Below are 16,611 nucleotides of genomic sequence, written 5' to 3'. Positions count from 1 at the left end.
GGGGAGCTGAGTCAGAGGCGGCCAGGCAGAGCCCAGACCCGGATCCTGGGTAGTGGGATGAGCCCCAGGGCCCAGCGGTGCCCATGTGAACCCTGCAGCCAAGTGTTGCCAACTCTCCCGGACCGGACACCACTGCAGTGGATGTGTCCGGTTGAGGCAGTTGGCAACCGTACACCCCCCACCTCCCCCGGCCCTGCCTCGTGCAGGGCACAGCTGGGGAAACAGCTGCAGTTCTCAGGGCCTGTGCTGCACAGGTCTGTGACGGGAAACCCCTCAGACTGGCTTGTGCCCCTTCTGCACAGTGCTGTGCGGAGCCCTACGCTACTCCTGCAGCAGAGAGAAGCAGCTGCCAATGCAGTGCATAAGGCAGGGACTGGGGGGGAAAGGCTCCTGCAGCTGTGCACTGTACAGGAGAAACAGCAGTGTATCGGAGGGATGTAAATGGGTAACTGGTTAACCAGTAAGCTTCAGCTATAATAGGGGAGACTTACCGGGTCCTGGTTAACCAATAGGGGCAGGAACAGCTTCCCAGGCAGGGGGCTACTTCAGCCCCACAGAGTACCCCCTTGTCCGTGGGAGACCCAGCCCAGTCCTCCAGCGCAGGTCACATGCTGGCTCCCTAGGAGCCAACAGCCTGCAGCAAAGCCTCATCCAGCTGCTCCTGTTAGTCCCATTCCCAGGGAGGCTTCACTGTGGGCTCTGCACTATAAAGCTTATTTAAACAAGCTTTATATTGTAGAGTCCGAAGTGCATGCAACTTTAGCAGTTTCACGGTTACACTTTTAAACTAGTTTTACATCCCTAGAGTATACAGGGAAGTCACAGATTGGGGGTGTGGAGAGCCATTTAGGGTGTCTACCCTAAAGTTCAGGTATTCTCCTAACATGCTTCACGCTGCTCTGTATACAGCCGGTCCCCAAGTTACAAACGGTCAATTTACAACCAGTCGCATTTATGACCAAACCTCCCATTAAGCAGTCGTAAAGGTGGTCCCCAAGTTATGAATGTGACCCGCACTTATGAACAGCGTGGTTGCAATGTAACTCAATGGAGTCCGATTTATGAATATTTCAAGTTACAGTCAAATGTTTGGTCCGTAACCCAGTCAAATGTTTGGTTTGTAACTTGGGGACTGGCTGTATCTGTGCAAGCTGGCTATGCACTATATATTCCACTCTAAGAGTGGATAAAGTTAAACATGGTAATAAGCATCCTTTTGGGGAAATAGGCTGGAACTATTGCTGGAACTATTGCTGAACTCCGAGCTGCTTTCGTGGAAGATAAAATAAGATGATGACACCAATGGGGAGACTAGCAGCAGAGAGAGATCACAGCTTCTGTCTCAGTACCAACTTTCACTCACAACCTCACTGCTGCAGAACCACAGGCACAGCACCGTGTCATCAGCAATGGTGACACTGGCTTTTAAGACATTGCTTTGTCTTTCTAGTCGTGGAGTTGCAACCTTCTCCCATTAACACCAACATATCAAAACACATTTCAGTGATTCAACTGTTTCCTCTAATTTCTAGACACTGCTTTGTCATATTATCCCAGATTGATCCTTTATCACAGTTCTTTGAATGTAAACAATCTAGGTTATACTTGTCTATTTGTGTCCAACTTTACATAACAGGCAGAGTAGGACATGTTACCTTGGACAAGTGAGAATACAGGCCTCTACATAGCACTGTTTCCAACCAAAGACTTGAGGCAAATGCTTCTTTCCAGGAGGAGAGCGACTCTAGGGCAGCCCATGGGAAGGGAGCACAGTCTGACACTTCTGGAATAAAGCTAAATTCCAGGCCTGTGTGAAATCCATTTACAGGAAACTTACTGGAAGAGGTTGATGCAGGGGAGAAGAGCAGGCCAGCATTCCATCTAAATGAGACTAAAGGCAGGGAAGCACTGTCTACATACCTGGTTCTAGGAGGTTCCACTACTGCAGCTGTAACCACACTGACCAAAGTAAGACTGGTAATACATTGTTTTAAGTAGGGATCTGAATGGTTATTTGGGAGTGAGCTGTTTCCATTGGGGGGAGGGGGGGAGGTAAGCTATTCTAGCCCTGTGGGGTCTGCTGCAGGCAAGGGTGCTTCAACCCATCTGGAGCAGCTCCCATCCACAGTAGCCCCTCAACCCCTGTTTAATTGGTTAACCAGTTAGCCAATTAAACTTTGTAACTAATTAGTATATTAAGAGGATAATACTATTGAATTACAGGCAGTTTGATGTCTATGACAAGTGAAATAAGTGATATGTATTACACTGAAAAACACTTTGAGATCAAGTATTAATGAAATGGTATTATTTATTACTTCTTTCCACTAATATACCTGTACATTGGGGTGGGGAGCAGGGGAATAGCAATCTATTGTCAGAAGCCTGGAATTAAACTCCCCATTTTCTACACTGAACCTGAAGATTGACATGTTCTTTTCCCTGCACCAGATAAAACATAAGGCTACAGGGAAATGGATGGGAGAGAGAAAACCTTGCAATACCATCACCCAACCAGTTCAGCCTGCCAAAACTATTAGTAAGCAGCACATGGAGGTTTGAAGGGCACCACCCCTCTCTGTAGAACTTTGCCACCTACATTAGCTTGATTGGGATTTCATTTATGGGAGAAACCCAATTTTCTTCTGTGCCAAACTGCAAGTTGTCATTGGAGCTTATGCTCATAGTGGCTTTATCCCAGCACACTTTGTAATAAAGGGATATCAGTAACTACACATTTCAGAAGCAATCATGTCTCTAATATTATGCATTATTTCAAGAGGAAAAAAGGTGTAACTTTTTTTCCTTTACTGCAGTAGAGAAGAATACACCTCTCCTCCCAAGTGCATGAAGCTGGAAAGCACCAGCACAAAATGGTGGCAGAGAAGATATGATCTCTTGAGAAACATCATACTTTATTACAACAGCTAACTTGCCATATCAATAGCTTCTTTCATCCCAGGACTTCTTGTCCCACCACCCTTGTAAGCTAGGTTTCTGTGTATACAGGGTATTCCTGCTCTACATCCAAGATATATTCACTTTTTTTGGAACATATAGCGAAACAATGTAAAGCAGGGAATTTTTTTCCCGCAGCTAACTTCCATTTGCACAATTTTTATGTTTGCACAATGTAAAAGTGGGGAATGGGAGGACTTAACACATCATCTCCTACAAGCGTCAACGACATTAGTGCAGAACCCATGTTTACTGGGTCGACTTACAGCGGGGGACGCCATAAAGTATATTTATCCATAAGACAATGAAGAAGAAATTCATTAAACAGAACAAAACACTTTATTCTGTTTATTAGATTTGTAAATGAGCACGGTGCAAAGGTTCAGCTAAGAGTCCACCCATTGATGACAAAAGATGAGAGGAGCATTTGGTCACTGAAGCCCCTGCTTCCCGACCACAGGGTTTAGCTCTCTTCTTCTGAAAGAAAGAAAAGAGGTTTTTCCCTGAGAAAATGCCAGAGAAATAATAAGACATGTAATATCATTTCCTCTTTATGTACAATCTTGCCTGCCTTTTTTACCTAGTACAAGAATGTTCAGTAGGGCCACATGGACAACAAAATCATATGACCAATAAACTGCTGTAGATTATTTTATGTTGCTGCATGATTCACTTAAATTTTTAAAACGTTAAATAAAATATAACTCTTGTCATTATGACTGTCCATAAAACCTTCAAAAAGTGAATAGATCCAAGTCTACAAACAGATTAAAACAGCATTAAGATCTTTTTAATATCCCATGAACACGAGTTTCATGCCAGCTTTCCTCCCATAGTGGAGACAGAACATGGGAGGTATATGCCAAGGATCAGCGATTGTTTCAGGTAGTGGGGAGACCGCCACTTGCCACAGGCAAGTATCTGGATCTTCCTCCCTTGTAGAAACAGTGAGGAGTCCTGTGGCACCTTATAGACTAACTGAAGTGTTGGAAAGTGTTGTAGAAAGTATCCCAGGCTGCATGACTAGTGCCACCACAAAACCCTAAGTACTTGCTTTCCGAAGTCATCCATTTGAAATGGACTCATTTGTTTAAATCAGTCTAGCACAGGAACAGGGAACCTATGGTCCCCAGCTTGCCTTGATCTGGCCTGCAAGGCTTGAAGCGTCCCACCTCCCTCAGTGAGTTTCTGAGCCTTGGCCCCCCGTCCTGGTGGCTGGAGTGCAAGCACCAGCTCTCCACTGCAAGGGAAGGGGGGGAAGCAGCATGGAGCCAGCACTAAAGCCCCTGCATAGCTGGCTCTGCCTGGTAAAGGAGAAGAAGCGGTTCTGCATGATGCTGTTTCCCCTTCCACCTCCACCCCCCTGCTTGGGGAATAGCAGAAGAGGGAAACACTTGTCCGCAAGCCTCACTCCGTCATCCCATTAGCTGGGAATTGTGGCCAGTGGGATCAGCGGGAGACAGTGCCTGCAAGTGCAGCACAGTGTGGAGTCACCTGTGGCCCTCTGCCAAACGAGAGCTCTGCCAAGTAAGCACCCTAATCCTCTTCCCCCTTCCATACCCAACTCCTACACTCCCAGTCTGTTTCTGCACCCTTCTTCCCAGATTCCTCATCCCCACCCTGCACCCTCCCTCCTTTCCAGACCCCTGCATTCCCACCCTCCTGCACCCTATCTCCTGCCCATACCCTGCATCCCCACTCCACTCCCCAGCAGCCGCCTCCCACAAACTGAACTTATTTTTAGGGAGCTCCACAAAATCTTGTAGCTCCAGGCCCCCAGAAGAGTTAATCTGGCTCTGGGGAGGGAAGCCTTGAGCCTTCTTATCCACCATGGGACTGCAGTGCGAGGGGAATCCCGGTGCCCTGAGTTTTGTGAGTCTTTGGTTTTTCATGCTTTTCAATTGGGGGGGGGGGGTGTCATGTCAGTGAGGGGTTTTTTATTTTTATTTTTTGCTTCTCACTTGCATGTGGCCCCCAAAACAAAAAGGTACCGCCCCCCCATCTAGCTACTCATTTGTAATGTCTCACTTTGAATTTCCTCTTTATCTAAAATTTCATGATGGCTTAATTCACAGTAGCACTGAGTTATCAGCCATTTGTGCTGAAATAAGTCACCACTACCTCCCATGTCGCAGTATTACTGAGCTGAGCTTTCCTTTCCCAAGTGACTCCCCCTTCCATTCAGTGTTTCAGATTAATTAATCTGAGAGGAAACCAGTGAGCCTCCAAATGGTGTGACTCATGCGCTCTCTCTCTAGTCATGTTTTTATATCTCTGTATTTATTTCATCATCCTTCCAATCTCTGGCAGTACTTAACACATTTACTCTACTTTCACCACTGACTGAAAGGCCCACAGTGACTGTATATTCTCTACACCCCCCACACCTTGATAGGGGTCTTGAAAATGCTGATTTAACCCCCGTAGTTACATTTACCCCCTTTCTCTCAGGCCTTAGTCATGGAGAATTCTACAGACCTTCTTCCTCCTCCTCCTCCTCTTCATCATCTTCCTCCTCATCAGAGCTGAAGGTGCCATCAGGAAGACTGTAAACACGGATCACTTGCTTGTTGGGGTCTTTGAGGATGAGGTATTTGCCTTCATCCAGTTTCATGCAGACATCAATGACACAGCGCAGGATGCCCCATGCGTTCTCCATACTCAGGTTAATCTGGCTGGCAAACTCATTAGGTTTGAACTGCTGTGTGCCCAAGATCACATGGCGTGCAGAGTCCTTTACATGGTAACGGGACACATACCTGAGGAGGAAAGGCAAAAAACATCAGGAAAGACAATGACCCAGACTAGACTTCACAGGGGAGCCACCATAATGAGGCAATCACTTAGATTTTCACTTCTGGGCTAAACTGCAAGAATCAATCCCCCACTTCAAAAGGAGAAAACAAACAGGATTCCTGTTGGGAGGCCAAATCTATGTCTCAGACAGTAGCTGAGGGCTTGTCTATACTAACAAAATTAAGTCAAATCAATGTATAGCCATGGCAATACCTAAAGTAGTGATTCACATCCACACTATGATCCTTCTCCTGGCAGTGCATTGTCTCAGTGGGAGCACTTCCATTTACTTAACTGTGTGGGGCACTAATGGCTGGTGCCGTGGGCCGCTAGCTAATGTAAGTAACGCAGTGTCTACACTGACCGTGTCACCCTAAGGACACAGGGCCGGATTAAGACTTCTAGAGGCCCTAAGCACTGAGAAGATTATGGTGCCCCCAAATGTAATTCAAAATGAAAACAATACTATACCGTAAAATAAAATTGTATTTTCTGAAATGACACAAAACTGACATATCTTCTGAAATTAAAATAGCTTCTTTCTAGATTTTCTGATTGCAAAATTCTGGATACATTCATCGAAGCTGACTTGACAAAGCACGTCCGCTTCCATACAAATAGGGAAAGTGAATCTAGTCTGTCCTGACACATTGTTGTTCTCTGAGGGTTTTATATTCTTTTCAGCTGAGAAAAAGAGCATTCTGTGGAGTTTTGACTTTTCCCACAATGACAACTTCGATGCCTTTTTTGAAATATCAAATTTTTTCAAAAAAAAAAAAAAAATCTCATTTTTTTGGTGCCCCTGCTTTGCTGGTGCCCTAAGCACATGCTTAGTCTTCTTATTGGATAATCCAGCCCTGTACATCAACCTAAGCACAATCCCTGTTGTACAGGTAGACTTATTCAGTCAATGTATTGGGTGATTTACATCAGTGGGAGCTACACTATAGTGTAAAGAGTGCAAGAGCCACACTTCCATGGTCCAAGACAAAAGAGGTGATAAAGAGATGATTCCTGAGCCCCACAAACAGGAAAGACTGAGATTTAACAATAGTCATTAATAGACAGATTAGATTCAATCAACAGATGAGTCTGAGGCAGCTGTATGTCACGTTAGACGGAATCCAGAAAGACAAGAAATATTAAGCATCTAATTTTAAACAGCCAGTCATCAGAAAGTTTTAAAAAAAATGTTAAAAAAGGAAGAGTGTCGCAGCAATAAATTTGATTTAAAATGTCAAAGAAAGAGAAATATACATGGCACAGACCAGCTCCCACCGCTTTTGTTGTGCAACAGACTAGGACGGTTAGCCAGCAAAGGGGCGGGGGGGAGGAGGGGGGGAGGGGCAGTTCTAATTAACGGAACTGCATCAGCTCTGTGCCAATATGGTGAAGTAAACACTGAAAAAAACCTCTTGGCTAAGGTGCTCTGAAGACTGGAAGGAGATTGCTCAGGAGATCAGTAATGGGACCATTTACTTTTAAGTTGTCACTTTCATTAAGAGACCTCACCAATACATCTCTGGAGGATGTGCCAGGGGTCTCAGGCAAGATCTACCACAATAACCTCTATAATTACCTCCCATGTTCAGCAGAGAAGCCAAGAACTGAATGGGCCACGGAGACTGAACTCTGTCATATGTACAGATGGTCTTTTCAGGTCAGTCAACAGGACACTGTGGGGAAGCAGCTTGCCCCAAATCACAGTCTGCCCGGTACCTCACTCCATCCCAGTCACCAATATTCCCTCTAATCTTTTCCATCCAGAAGCAGATTTTTTCCATTCATGTGCAGAATACATTTTTTTATGTACTCCGAGGCAAGTGCAAATGTGCACCCCCGGTACAACAAAACATAGCTATGAGTGTTCGGCTAATCAACTGGCTGACATTTGAATCTCCCCTGAGTGGCTGCACAAGTGCACAATTTACAGGGAACACTGCCATTCATCAATGCTAAAATACGTTAAAAAGAAGTTTTCAGCTTACCAAACAGCATAAAAATGGGAGGGAATTCTGTGATTATACATCTACTTTAAACAACTCTCACGCGCATGTGCACCGCCACCCGACAGCAAAAGCAGATAGAAGGTACTGGACAGGCAAATCCTATATTGGTCTCACCCAAGTTTAAGATATTCTGATCCAGCCAGCAGTGCACAACATGTCCAGCGGGCTAATTTGTAACTGTTGTTTTTCAGCTCAGTGGCAATCACAGCTCCTCTCTGAGAATCTAGCTTCTGACGCCAGTCTACTCCATTGCAATGCTGAAAAGGGAAGTCAAACCCACAGTCAGCAAACTATAGGTAATGAACACACACAGGGATCACCTGTGATTTACCCAACAATACCATGCAGAGAAGAGATAGGAGGTGTAAAAGGAATTCCTGATTCTGGAGGGAGTGATATGTATTGGCCAGCATATGGGGTACTGGTTGGAGAAAAAAAAGTCAAGGGAGAGCTCCATGGGACTGGGGCTATCACATGGAATGCAGGAACCTCAAAGCGGTTCAGATTATCAAGTGCTTGGGTGGCATGGAGTCAGTTTAGCTGGCACTGCTGGTCCCCCCCCCAGTCATTCTTCTCTGATGGAATGTAATAGCATAACAGATACATGAGGTAATGCAAGAGGCTTGGCTCATGTCTTGCCTGCTGTACCTGGTACATCAGACAGCAATGGAGGAGCTAGAGAGGTTTGTATCTGGTTCTCCCTCACCCTGGAATCCCATTCGTTCAATGTTTTGATGTTGATGAATGACACTTCCCCACCAGCTCCTGTCATCACTCCGTCATGTTCACAGCGGACAATGAGGTCTATGTCATCTCCCAGCTTCCATCTTCGGTACCTGCAAGCAAAGAATCCGCTGTGTTATTCTCTATCCCCACTCCTGGATCCTCTTAAGTCCTCACAAAAGCCATTCCCATCCTCCTCTGTCAGCTCATAGTGAGGATTCACCCCTCTCCTTTCAAGCCCAATATAAAAATGAGATAAACCGGCCTGAAGCATAAGTCCTAAAATCTCTCTCATCACAGAATGGGGCAATGCTCATTGGAAATAAATCTTTAGTCACACTACCACTAGCAAGCTGTTAATAGAAGTTACACTTGAATTGTTCTAAACCCCCTCCCCAGACACGTGCTTGAAGCAATTAACACACCGGTATGCAACAGAGGCCACTTCGTTCTTATCCATGTCATCCTCCACAAATGGGTTTGGGTTGGGAAACTTGTATTTTTCCTTCCCCTGCAGACAAAGCCAGGATAGATCACAAGAAGCCCAACATCTTGAGAGAATTAAGGCAGCTGATCACAAACAAACATAGATATGAATAATAAAATCACAGAAATGCAGAGATCTCAATAATCCAGTCAGCTGCAGTACTAAGTATTATCTAGACCAGCCCTGCGAGGTTTGTCTAACCTCCTAAAAACTTCCAAAGAAGATTCCACAACCTCCCTAAGTAATTTGTTGCAGGGCTTAAATACTCTGACAGGAAGTTATTCTTAATGTCTAACCTAATCTTCCTTGCTGCAATTTAAGCCTATTACTTCTTGTCCTGGCTTCTATGGTTAAAGAGCACAATTGAATCACCCTCCTTTCAATAACAATCTTTTATGTACTTGAAAACTTATGTCCCCTGTCAGTCTTCTCTTTTCCATACTAAACAAACCCATTCCCCCCACCCAATGTTTCCTTCATAGTCTGTTTTTCAGCTCATCTATCATTTTTGTGGATCTTCTCCTGATTTTCTCCAATTTGTCCACATCACCATCTACACCAGCCAGTCACCTCCCATCTCACTTTGCAACTAAAGACCCTTTCCCTCAACCAGTCAGCATCCAGTGTTCCACAGAGTATTATAAATGGTCTTAATGCTGTCACAATCCTGACTGCTTCAGTAACAGGGTGGGTCTTCCTCCTCATGGAGTGCTCCAAGAAGAGGGGTGTTCTTTCTACAAGCCTCCCCACCTCCACAAAGCTAATCTACACATCCAGAATTGGAATGATTTCTATGTAAAGACATCCCATCCCTGCCAAAAGAGGTGCCCCTTGCTCTAATAAGAGGCTGCTTCAGCACTGATAGTAGTAGAAAGTTCCAGACCTACAGACTCAGTCTTCCACAGTACTGTCTGTGTGACAGGCCTTGCTAAGACTCTTACCATTCTCAGACACTGCTGGGAGAAATTGTGGTTGATGTAGGTTGCTTCCATGGCCAAGTTGCGGGGTGAATTAAAGGAGTTGCCCTCATCCTGTGGTGGTTCGTTAGCAGTTTCACTTACTGTCAGCAAGTCTGGGAAAAGAGCCAGGTTCAAACGATCATAAGGAGGACAGTCACCCCTCTGAAAAGGACACTAGCTCCCATACTGGGCATCAAATCTGTTCAAAGCACACACAGGTAGTGCAGCTGTTGCTCCAGAGAGCATGGAGATTTGAGATGTAATACTGATTTAAAAGGGATAAGGATCGCTAAATGCAAAAAAATTGTAATTTGTTCCCTTGCCCAACTTTGATTCTGGGATACTCCTCACCAAAGTCAGAATTGTCCCTCTTGTCAAAGAAGAGCTTGGATCCAACTCTCTGGACAATGATGTCCCAGGAATACACAGATCGGGTACAGCTCATGAGCGTGGCCAGGATGGCGTCTGTGGCAAACACATTCCCCTGGGTTTTCGCCAGCTGCAGACAGAGTGAAGCACGTGAGCAAAGATAGCATTCATTCTTGTCCCTACTACCCAAAAGTCAACTACAGCCTTAGCAAAGCAGACATTGATTCCCTTCTTCTAGACTCTGGAGGCTGGGCTGATTCAAGACTGTGACAAGTTGGGCAGCCAAATGCTGCCCAGAGAATCCAGCCCTGCAAATGCCCAACCAAGTTGAGGAGAAAAGACAGAACTTATAAGAGAACAGAAGGGATATCTGCATTCGCAAAAAACAGTAAGTTCTTCTTGTCCCTGACTTCAAGATCTTTCTGTTAAGCCCAGAAATCTTGGGAATGAGATTTGTGACCTTGACATTTTTCCTTCATTCTTGCCTGTAAGTCTATCTGCCCTTCCAGAATAGAGCTTTCCACTGGCTGACATCTATCCACACGTTAAGCCAGGGGCTCTCAAACTTTTAATACCGTGACCCCCTAAAATTCTAAATGAATGTATGTGACCCCCCCCCCCACCCTCACAGCTCCACGAGTAAAGGAGGAGTTGGGGGGCCGTTGGGGCAGCAGGGCTGGCTGGAGGAGATCAGGCGGGGGAACTGGCCGGCAAGAAGAAGGGCGGGCGGGCGTCGAGGGCATCGGGGCTGGCCAGGGGAGTTGGGGTGTTGTCAGGGGCAGCGGGGCTGGCTGGAGGAGATCAGGCGGGGGAACCGGCCGGCAGGAAGCAGGGCTGGCGGGGGGAGGGGGAGGTTGGGTGCAGCGGGGCTGGCTGGGGGACATTGGGAGGAGGGGAGACTAGCTGCCAGAAGCAGGGCTGGCGGGGGAAGCAAGGCTGGCTGGGGGAGTTGGAGGGTCATCGGGGGCAGTGGGGCTGGCCGGGAAAGATCAGGAGAAGTGGGGGAGAACCGGCTGGCCAGGAGGGGGTCGGGGGAGCGCAAATTGGCCGACAGGGAGCGGGACTGACCCGGGCACATGCAGATCTCAGGGCGCTGCCCATCCCGCACACAGTCCCAGCGAAGTGCAAGTGAGTTTGGCTGCAGCTCCACCACATGCTTGACCAGTGCTCAGGAGCATGTACAGGGCTTCCCCTCCTCCCCAAGGTGTCACACGCAACCACAGGCTTTCAGCGCTGATCACGCCCCGCCTCCCAGCCACTCCCCCAGCCTCCGCCAGGCTTCCGTCGGGCACCCAGCTGGAAAACCAGAAAATACTGGACATTGCACATGTCCGTTATGTTCTCAATTTTTTTTTAACAGACAGAGAGCCCAAAAACCAGACTGTCCTGCGACCCCCATCTAAGTTGTGGGGGTCACGACTCAGTTTGAAAAACGCTGTGTTAAGCAATTCCTGTCTTGGCCAATACCATTCTCTTTACTACAGAGATCACAAATTTCTGCTCTCTAAAGAACTGGTCCCTAGGATAGTTCTATTAATCTCTTCTCATTCCAGGAAGCAGGACTACCTTGGACTCCTTGGCTTAGGGCAGACTGGGAACCACAAGGTTCAAAGAGTACCACACAATAAAATACATACTAGTGTATCTTGCGAGCCAACAGGCAGGAAGAACTATTATACCTTGCGAATGACTGGATCATCAGTAGTAGTGACAGTGTGAAAGATGCGCTTGATGCTCCGCAGAGGTTTCTCATTTCTTGTGGTAATGCGGTCAAAAGCTTTGTCATAATATTCCAAGGCTCCACAGCACTCTCTGCAGACATAAGGAGAGGAGAGTTAGAGACACTAGCACAAACAACGCTCTCTCAGAGTGCAAGGGGACAACAGTGACTGGCAGGAGTATTTCTACTGACTTTTGCACCTGACCATGGAACTTCATAAAACTGGATCACTAATCAGCACCCACCTCTTTCCACGCATAGTTTATGCCAAAACAAATACCCACAAGGGCCCTAGCTGTCTTGAACTCACATGTCTTGTGGATCTGACACCTCCAGATAGCGCATCTTCATCAGCCGAGGGAAATCCATCTCTTCCTTCACCTCCCAGTCACTGCGAACTTCAACAGAGGAGTCACGAGGCTTCTGCTATGCGGCCAGAGAAAGTGCAGATGGACAAAGAAAGAGACACAGCACATCAGGATTTGTGTGAGAAGAGCAGGAGGAAGAGAGGTTAAGAGGAAAGCTACCACAGGGAACAGGATACACTGTATAATAAGAGCAGCCAGAGGAACTGATGAAACAGTATAGTTGAAAATCAGTTATTTTACCTGTGATTTTTGGTCCCATTTTTGCCTCACTCCAAACTGCTTCTGAAATTTCTTTTGTAGACGTAGACGGTCTCTGTGGAGGAATGTAATAAGCTCATGAGAAATAGTCCCCAGCACTCCCACATTCCTAAGTTATGCTGAAACCACTGGGCTTTCAGGTCCCAAGACACTGAAAGCATTTGCTGAACTACTGGACCCCACAGATGACTGAAGCACTGTTACTAGGAATGTTACTCTCACTGACTCTTGGAAAATGGCAAATTCAGTAGGACAATCTAACCTTTGAAGATTGCACAACTGCTTTCAGAAGGTACACACATTACTTTTGAAACACTGATTTCTTTTCCTGGGTTTGGCTTAGAAAATCCCCTTGGTTCCACCATCATCACTTCAAACCAGAAGAGATTCTAGCAAAGCACCTGTTCTGAAGCTTTGGGTTTGTGTTTCCAATTAGATCTAGTGGTTTTTGTTACAACTCAATTGACAGAAGCCAGTTGGCACACCAAGACAACCGTTCAGAGACTCCAAAATCAGTACAGAATTCAGGTTTGGGGCCCTCACCTCTCTTTCTGTTTGGCACTCTTAGGCAGAGTCTGCATGTTGAACTGAAGCATGTTCCGGCGATCCTTGTCCCGCCTAAGATTCCTCTGAAAACGAGGAAGATAAGGGAAGGAGTGTTTTGGTTATAAGCAAAATCTTTACAGCAATTTTACTGCTTCAGAAAGGTTTCAGGAAATGTGCAAGGTACCTGTGCAAATCTCATACGATTCCTTTGGTATGCCGTCTTCTGTGTACGTGCTGTGTCCACAAGCTGGAAGCTGGTCTCATCCTCCTCATGAAAATATGCATACTGGCTCCCCCCGCCAAATTGTGATGAGTACTTATCTGAGGACACAATGACCCAAATTACCTTGTTGCTGGTCTGCAAACGATGCCTCATGACATGAGCGCAGAGTTAGCCCTCTTACCCTGTCACTTGGCTCACCCCCGCTTGAAACTACAGCTAGGGCTTTTCCCTTAGAAAAGCCTGGGAGCTAGGGGGTGAGGCTTCCATCCTTGTACCATGTCACAAGGAAGCTCAAAGCCAGAAGCAACCCCAAGGATAGAGAGGATCTCAAGTGCCTCTCTCTCCAAGGGTAGGGCACACTTCTGAGTTAAAGAGACAAAGATGAGGGAGGGAAGCAGGCATGACTAATGTTCTCTCTAATTTTTCCCAACCCTGAGCGGAACGAATGTTATGTTCACCAATATGGAAGTGATGTGTGGCACATCGTCTGCATATTGGTGTTCATAACGAAATTCATGTATTGAGGGTGGGGCTGAAGGGTTGGTAGTGTGGGACAGGATTCAGGCCAGGGCAGAATGTCGGGGTGCAGGAGTGTTAGGACTATGGCTGGGAGTTTGGGCTCTCAGGTAAGGCTGGGGATAAGCAGCTTAGGGCTTGTTCACCAACAGAAAGAGAGTTGGGGTGCAAGAGCTCTGACGGGGGGTGCAGGCTCTGGGATGGAGTAAGGGAAAAGGGACTTAGGGCTTCAGCAGAAGGCTGGAGTGCAGGGGTGTGAGGGCTCTAGATAAGGGTCCATCTAGACCCTTGAGGTTTGGCTGGGTTTGGGAGGGATTCAAAGTGGAGGGTGCTCCGGGGCTACTTCATTGAGAGACGACTCTCCCGGCTCTCTCTTCTTGCAGCAGCATCTGGGCTGGGAGAGTAGGACAGCACCTCTCCTGGCAACGGCATAGCAGGAGGTGGGGTGGGCTGCTGTAGTATAATTGGGGCTGGTTCAGGACTGGACAGACCCAGCAGGTTGGCACAAAAGCTAAACTGGGCCTGGGATGGCCCTTCCCCAGCTGCTGCAGGGCCTTCCTAGAGACCTTGTGTAGTGCTAAATAGGGACATGCGTGACCGCTTGGCCATGCAGTTTACAGGAAACTTAGAAGATGGTTAAGAAACCTCATATGAAGTATCTTAGCAAAGAGCAGCCACCAACATAGCACTTACTTGTGTATCTCTTGTCCTGGTAAGTGGCTCCTGTCCAGTCTGCAACCTAATAAAAAAGACAACAGAAACAAACTTGTTGAGCGTGTGTCATCCAACATCTTATACTCTCTTTTGCTCCACAATCTCTTAATTCACTCAGCCACTCAGCAACAGCAAACAGTGCTTTCTATTCCAGAGTCACACTTACAATCATCTTATAACAATCAATATTCTTTCAAACTTCTTGCTTTGCTTATGCACACTATCAAGAGGTCTTGGTTCATACAACACCTGCAACAGGGATAAGGAAGCTATAGGGAGTGGAGCACCAATGTGTGTGTAGAGGCATTATTAGGAACAGTATAGGACTAAGACAGCAAATATGATAAGAACAGCTAACAGGAATTTCCAAGTAGCCTAACATATGGGCATTAACTGATTACTCCAGTGATTTATTTAGTAGTGTTAGCACAGGTACCTTTCCCAGACGATCCCCTTTGCTGAAGGGCTGATATGGCATATCTTTGAACTGCTCTGGAACAGCACATGGACCCCACCCGGAGGGGTTGTCCTGGATCACAGGCGTCATGAATTTAGCCATCTTCTAAAATCCTTGGGAAAAAAAATGGGGTGGAGGTAGTTCAAGTGTTTGGAACATTTTAACTCTACAAAACTGCTGGGAAACTTCATTGGATACTAATGAGCAATGACAACCATTCAAAAGACAATAGGTGGTACCACTTTTAATGGCCACAAACACAGAGAAAAGTTCGTAGGGCTAGGATCATTTCCCAGAATTTCTGGGGTTAAGGAAAAGGTGAAGGTGTCAGCTCTAACAGCACTGTCGGTATGCAATAGAATAATTACTTTCCTGTGTACGAATCTCCTGAACTGAACTGTTAGACAAAACTGAACAAGACAAGTGCCTGTCTGTGACCAATATAAAAAGCCCTGGAAAAAGGTTTCATATCTCTCTTTACTGTGCATAATAGCACAATTACTTCCCAGATGGATTTTTCTTTCAGACCACACCCATGCCTTTATGCTTGAGGATCTACTATTTTTATACTTATTGTCCTAGCTAGCATCTGTGAAGCAGCTATTCTTATTCCCAAAAATATCTAATCCTGTGTCATCAAGACCCAGCTCCTCAAAGGGATTTAGGCCCTTCTCACTCAAATCAGGAGGTGCTAAGCTCCGAAACACCCTCCAGGACCTGGGCCTACGTGCTCGGCCATGTGTAGATCCGGCAGCAGCGAGTACCGCAGGTTGGAGACAAGCCGTGAGCCAGCAGGGCCCGGCTGTGAGGCTGCGGGAGCCGCGCCTGGGAAACAGGGGCCAGCCGAGGGGACGGGCGAGCAGCCCAGGGGGGGAGCCGGGCCCGGGCCCAGACAGGGTAGAAGCCGCGCGCTCCCGCCCCGGCAGGCCCGGCGAGGCGGTGTCTGGCCTGGACGTCCCGTGGCCAAGGCGGATCCGGGCCCCACAGACTCCAAGTCGCGCGCGCGGCCGCGCGGGCCTGTTCCGGCCGGAGCCCTGCGCGCGCCCCTCACCTGTGCGGGCCCAGCCGGGTCCCGATGGAGGCGGATGCGGGTCGGGGGGGGGTGAAGGCTGCGGGAGAACCTTAGCTAGGGTTACACGCCGGCGCGCACCGCCCGCCACGTCATCACCCCGCGCCGCCCCCGGACGCATCGTCGTAAAAGCAAAACAGGGCTATTCCGCCCTGTGGGGGAGGCGAGCGAGTTGCCGTAAAGCACCAAAGTGGGGGAGGAGAGCGAGTTGCCGTAAAGCACCAAAGTCCGCTCCCCCCGGCTGCCGCAAGGAGGCCGGGTCGGGCCTGGCTCCGCTGCTGGGGCTAAGCGAGCACCCGGGTGGTTGGGGGCAGGGCCGGTCGAAGGCCCCACGAGTGTGGAGCCGCCTCATCCTTGTGCCTCGGGGCCGCTGCTGCAACCGCGCCCGGCCTGTCCGCAGCGCGCTCCGAGAGGCTCCTGCGGGGTGAAGCGGGGCGGC

General features: G+C 47.6%; 1 protein-coding gene and 1 long non-coding RNA gene across 4 annotated transcripts; one reads left to right on the top strand and one right to left on the bottom strand.

Moving 5' to 3' along the window:
• Positions 1-51: 51 nt before the first annotated feature.
• Positions 52-3,608, top strand: LOC112547549 (uncharacterized). The gene is made up of 2 exons (XR_003091312.2): positions 52-1,968; positions 2,817-3,608. It is a non-coding gene; the product is annotated as an uncharacterized LOC112547549 (long non-coding RNA).
• Positions 3,279-16,308, bottom strand: EIF3D (eukaryotic translation initiation factor 3 subunit D). Of its 3 annotated transcripts, none has more exons than XM_075937769.1 (15): positions 16,155-16,308; positions 15,083-15,216; positions 14,626-14,671; positions 13,378-13,514; positions 13,191-13,276; positions 12,630-12,702; positions 12,332-12,447; positions 11,981-12,113; positions 10,284-10,431; positions 9,915-10,045; positions 8,912-8,997; positions 8,470-8,599; positions 7,878-8,020; positions 5,437-5,717; positions 3,279-3,435 (listed from the first exon to the last, which is right to left on the bottom strand). In XM_075937769.1, the coding sequence occupies exons 2-15, from the start codon at positions 15,203-15,205 to the stop codon at positions 3,422-3,424; spliced, it is 1,647 nt and encodes a 548-aa protein (XP_075793884.1). In that variant the 5' UTR covers positions 15,206-15,216; positions 16,155-16,308; the 3' UTR covers positions 3,279-3,421. The 3 variants fall into 3 exon arrangements, with proteins under 3 accessions (XP_075793884.1, XP_075793896.1, XP_075793889.1); XM_075937781.1 differs by having other exon boundaries at positions 3,279-3,432; XM_075937774.1 differs by having other exon boundaries at positions 12,332-12,444; positions 16,155-16,307.
• Positions 16,309-16,611: the final 303 nt, after the last annotated feature.

This window comes from Pelodiscus sinensis, chromosome 1 (genome assembly GCF_049634645.1).
Source record: "Pelodiscus sinensis isolate JC-2024 chromosome 1, ASM4963464v1, whole genome shotgun sequence".
In the NCBI taxonomy this organism is placed as follows: domain Eukaryota; kingdom Metazoa; phylum Chordata; order Testudines; family Trionychidae; genus Pelodiscus; species Pelodiscus sinensis.
The sequence above is the reverse complement of the archived record's forward strand: the minus strand, read 5'-3'. Positions and strand labels throughout refer to the sequence as shown.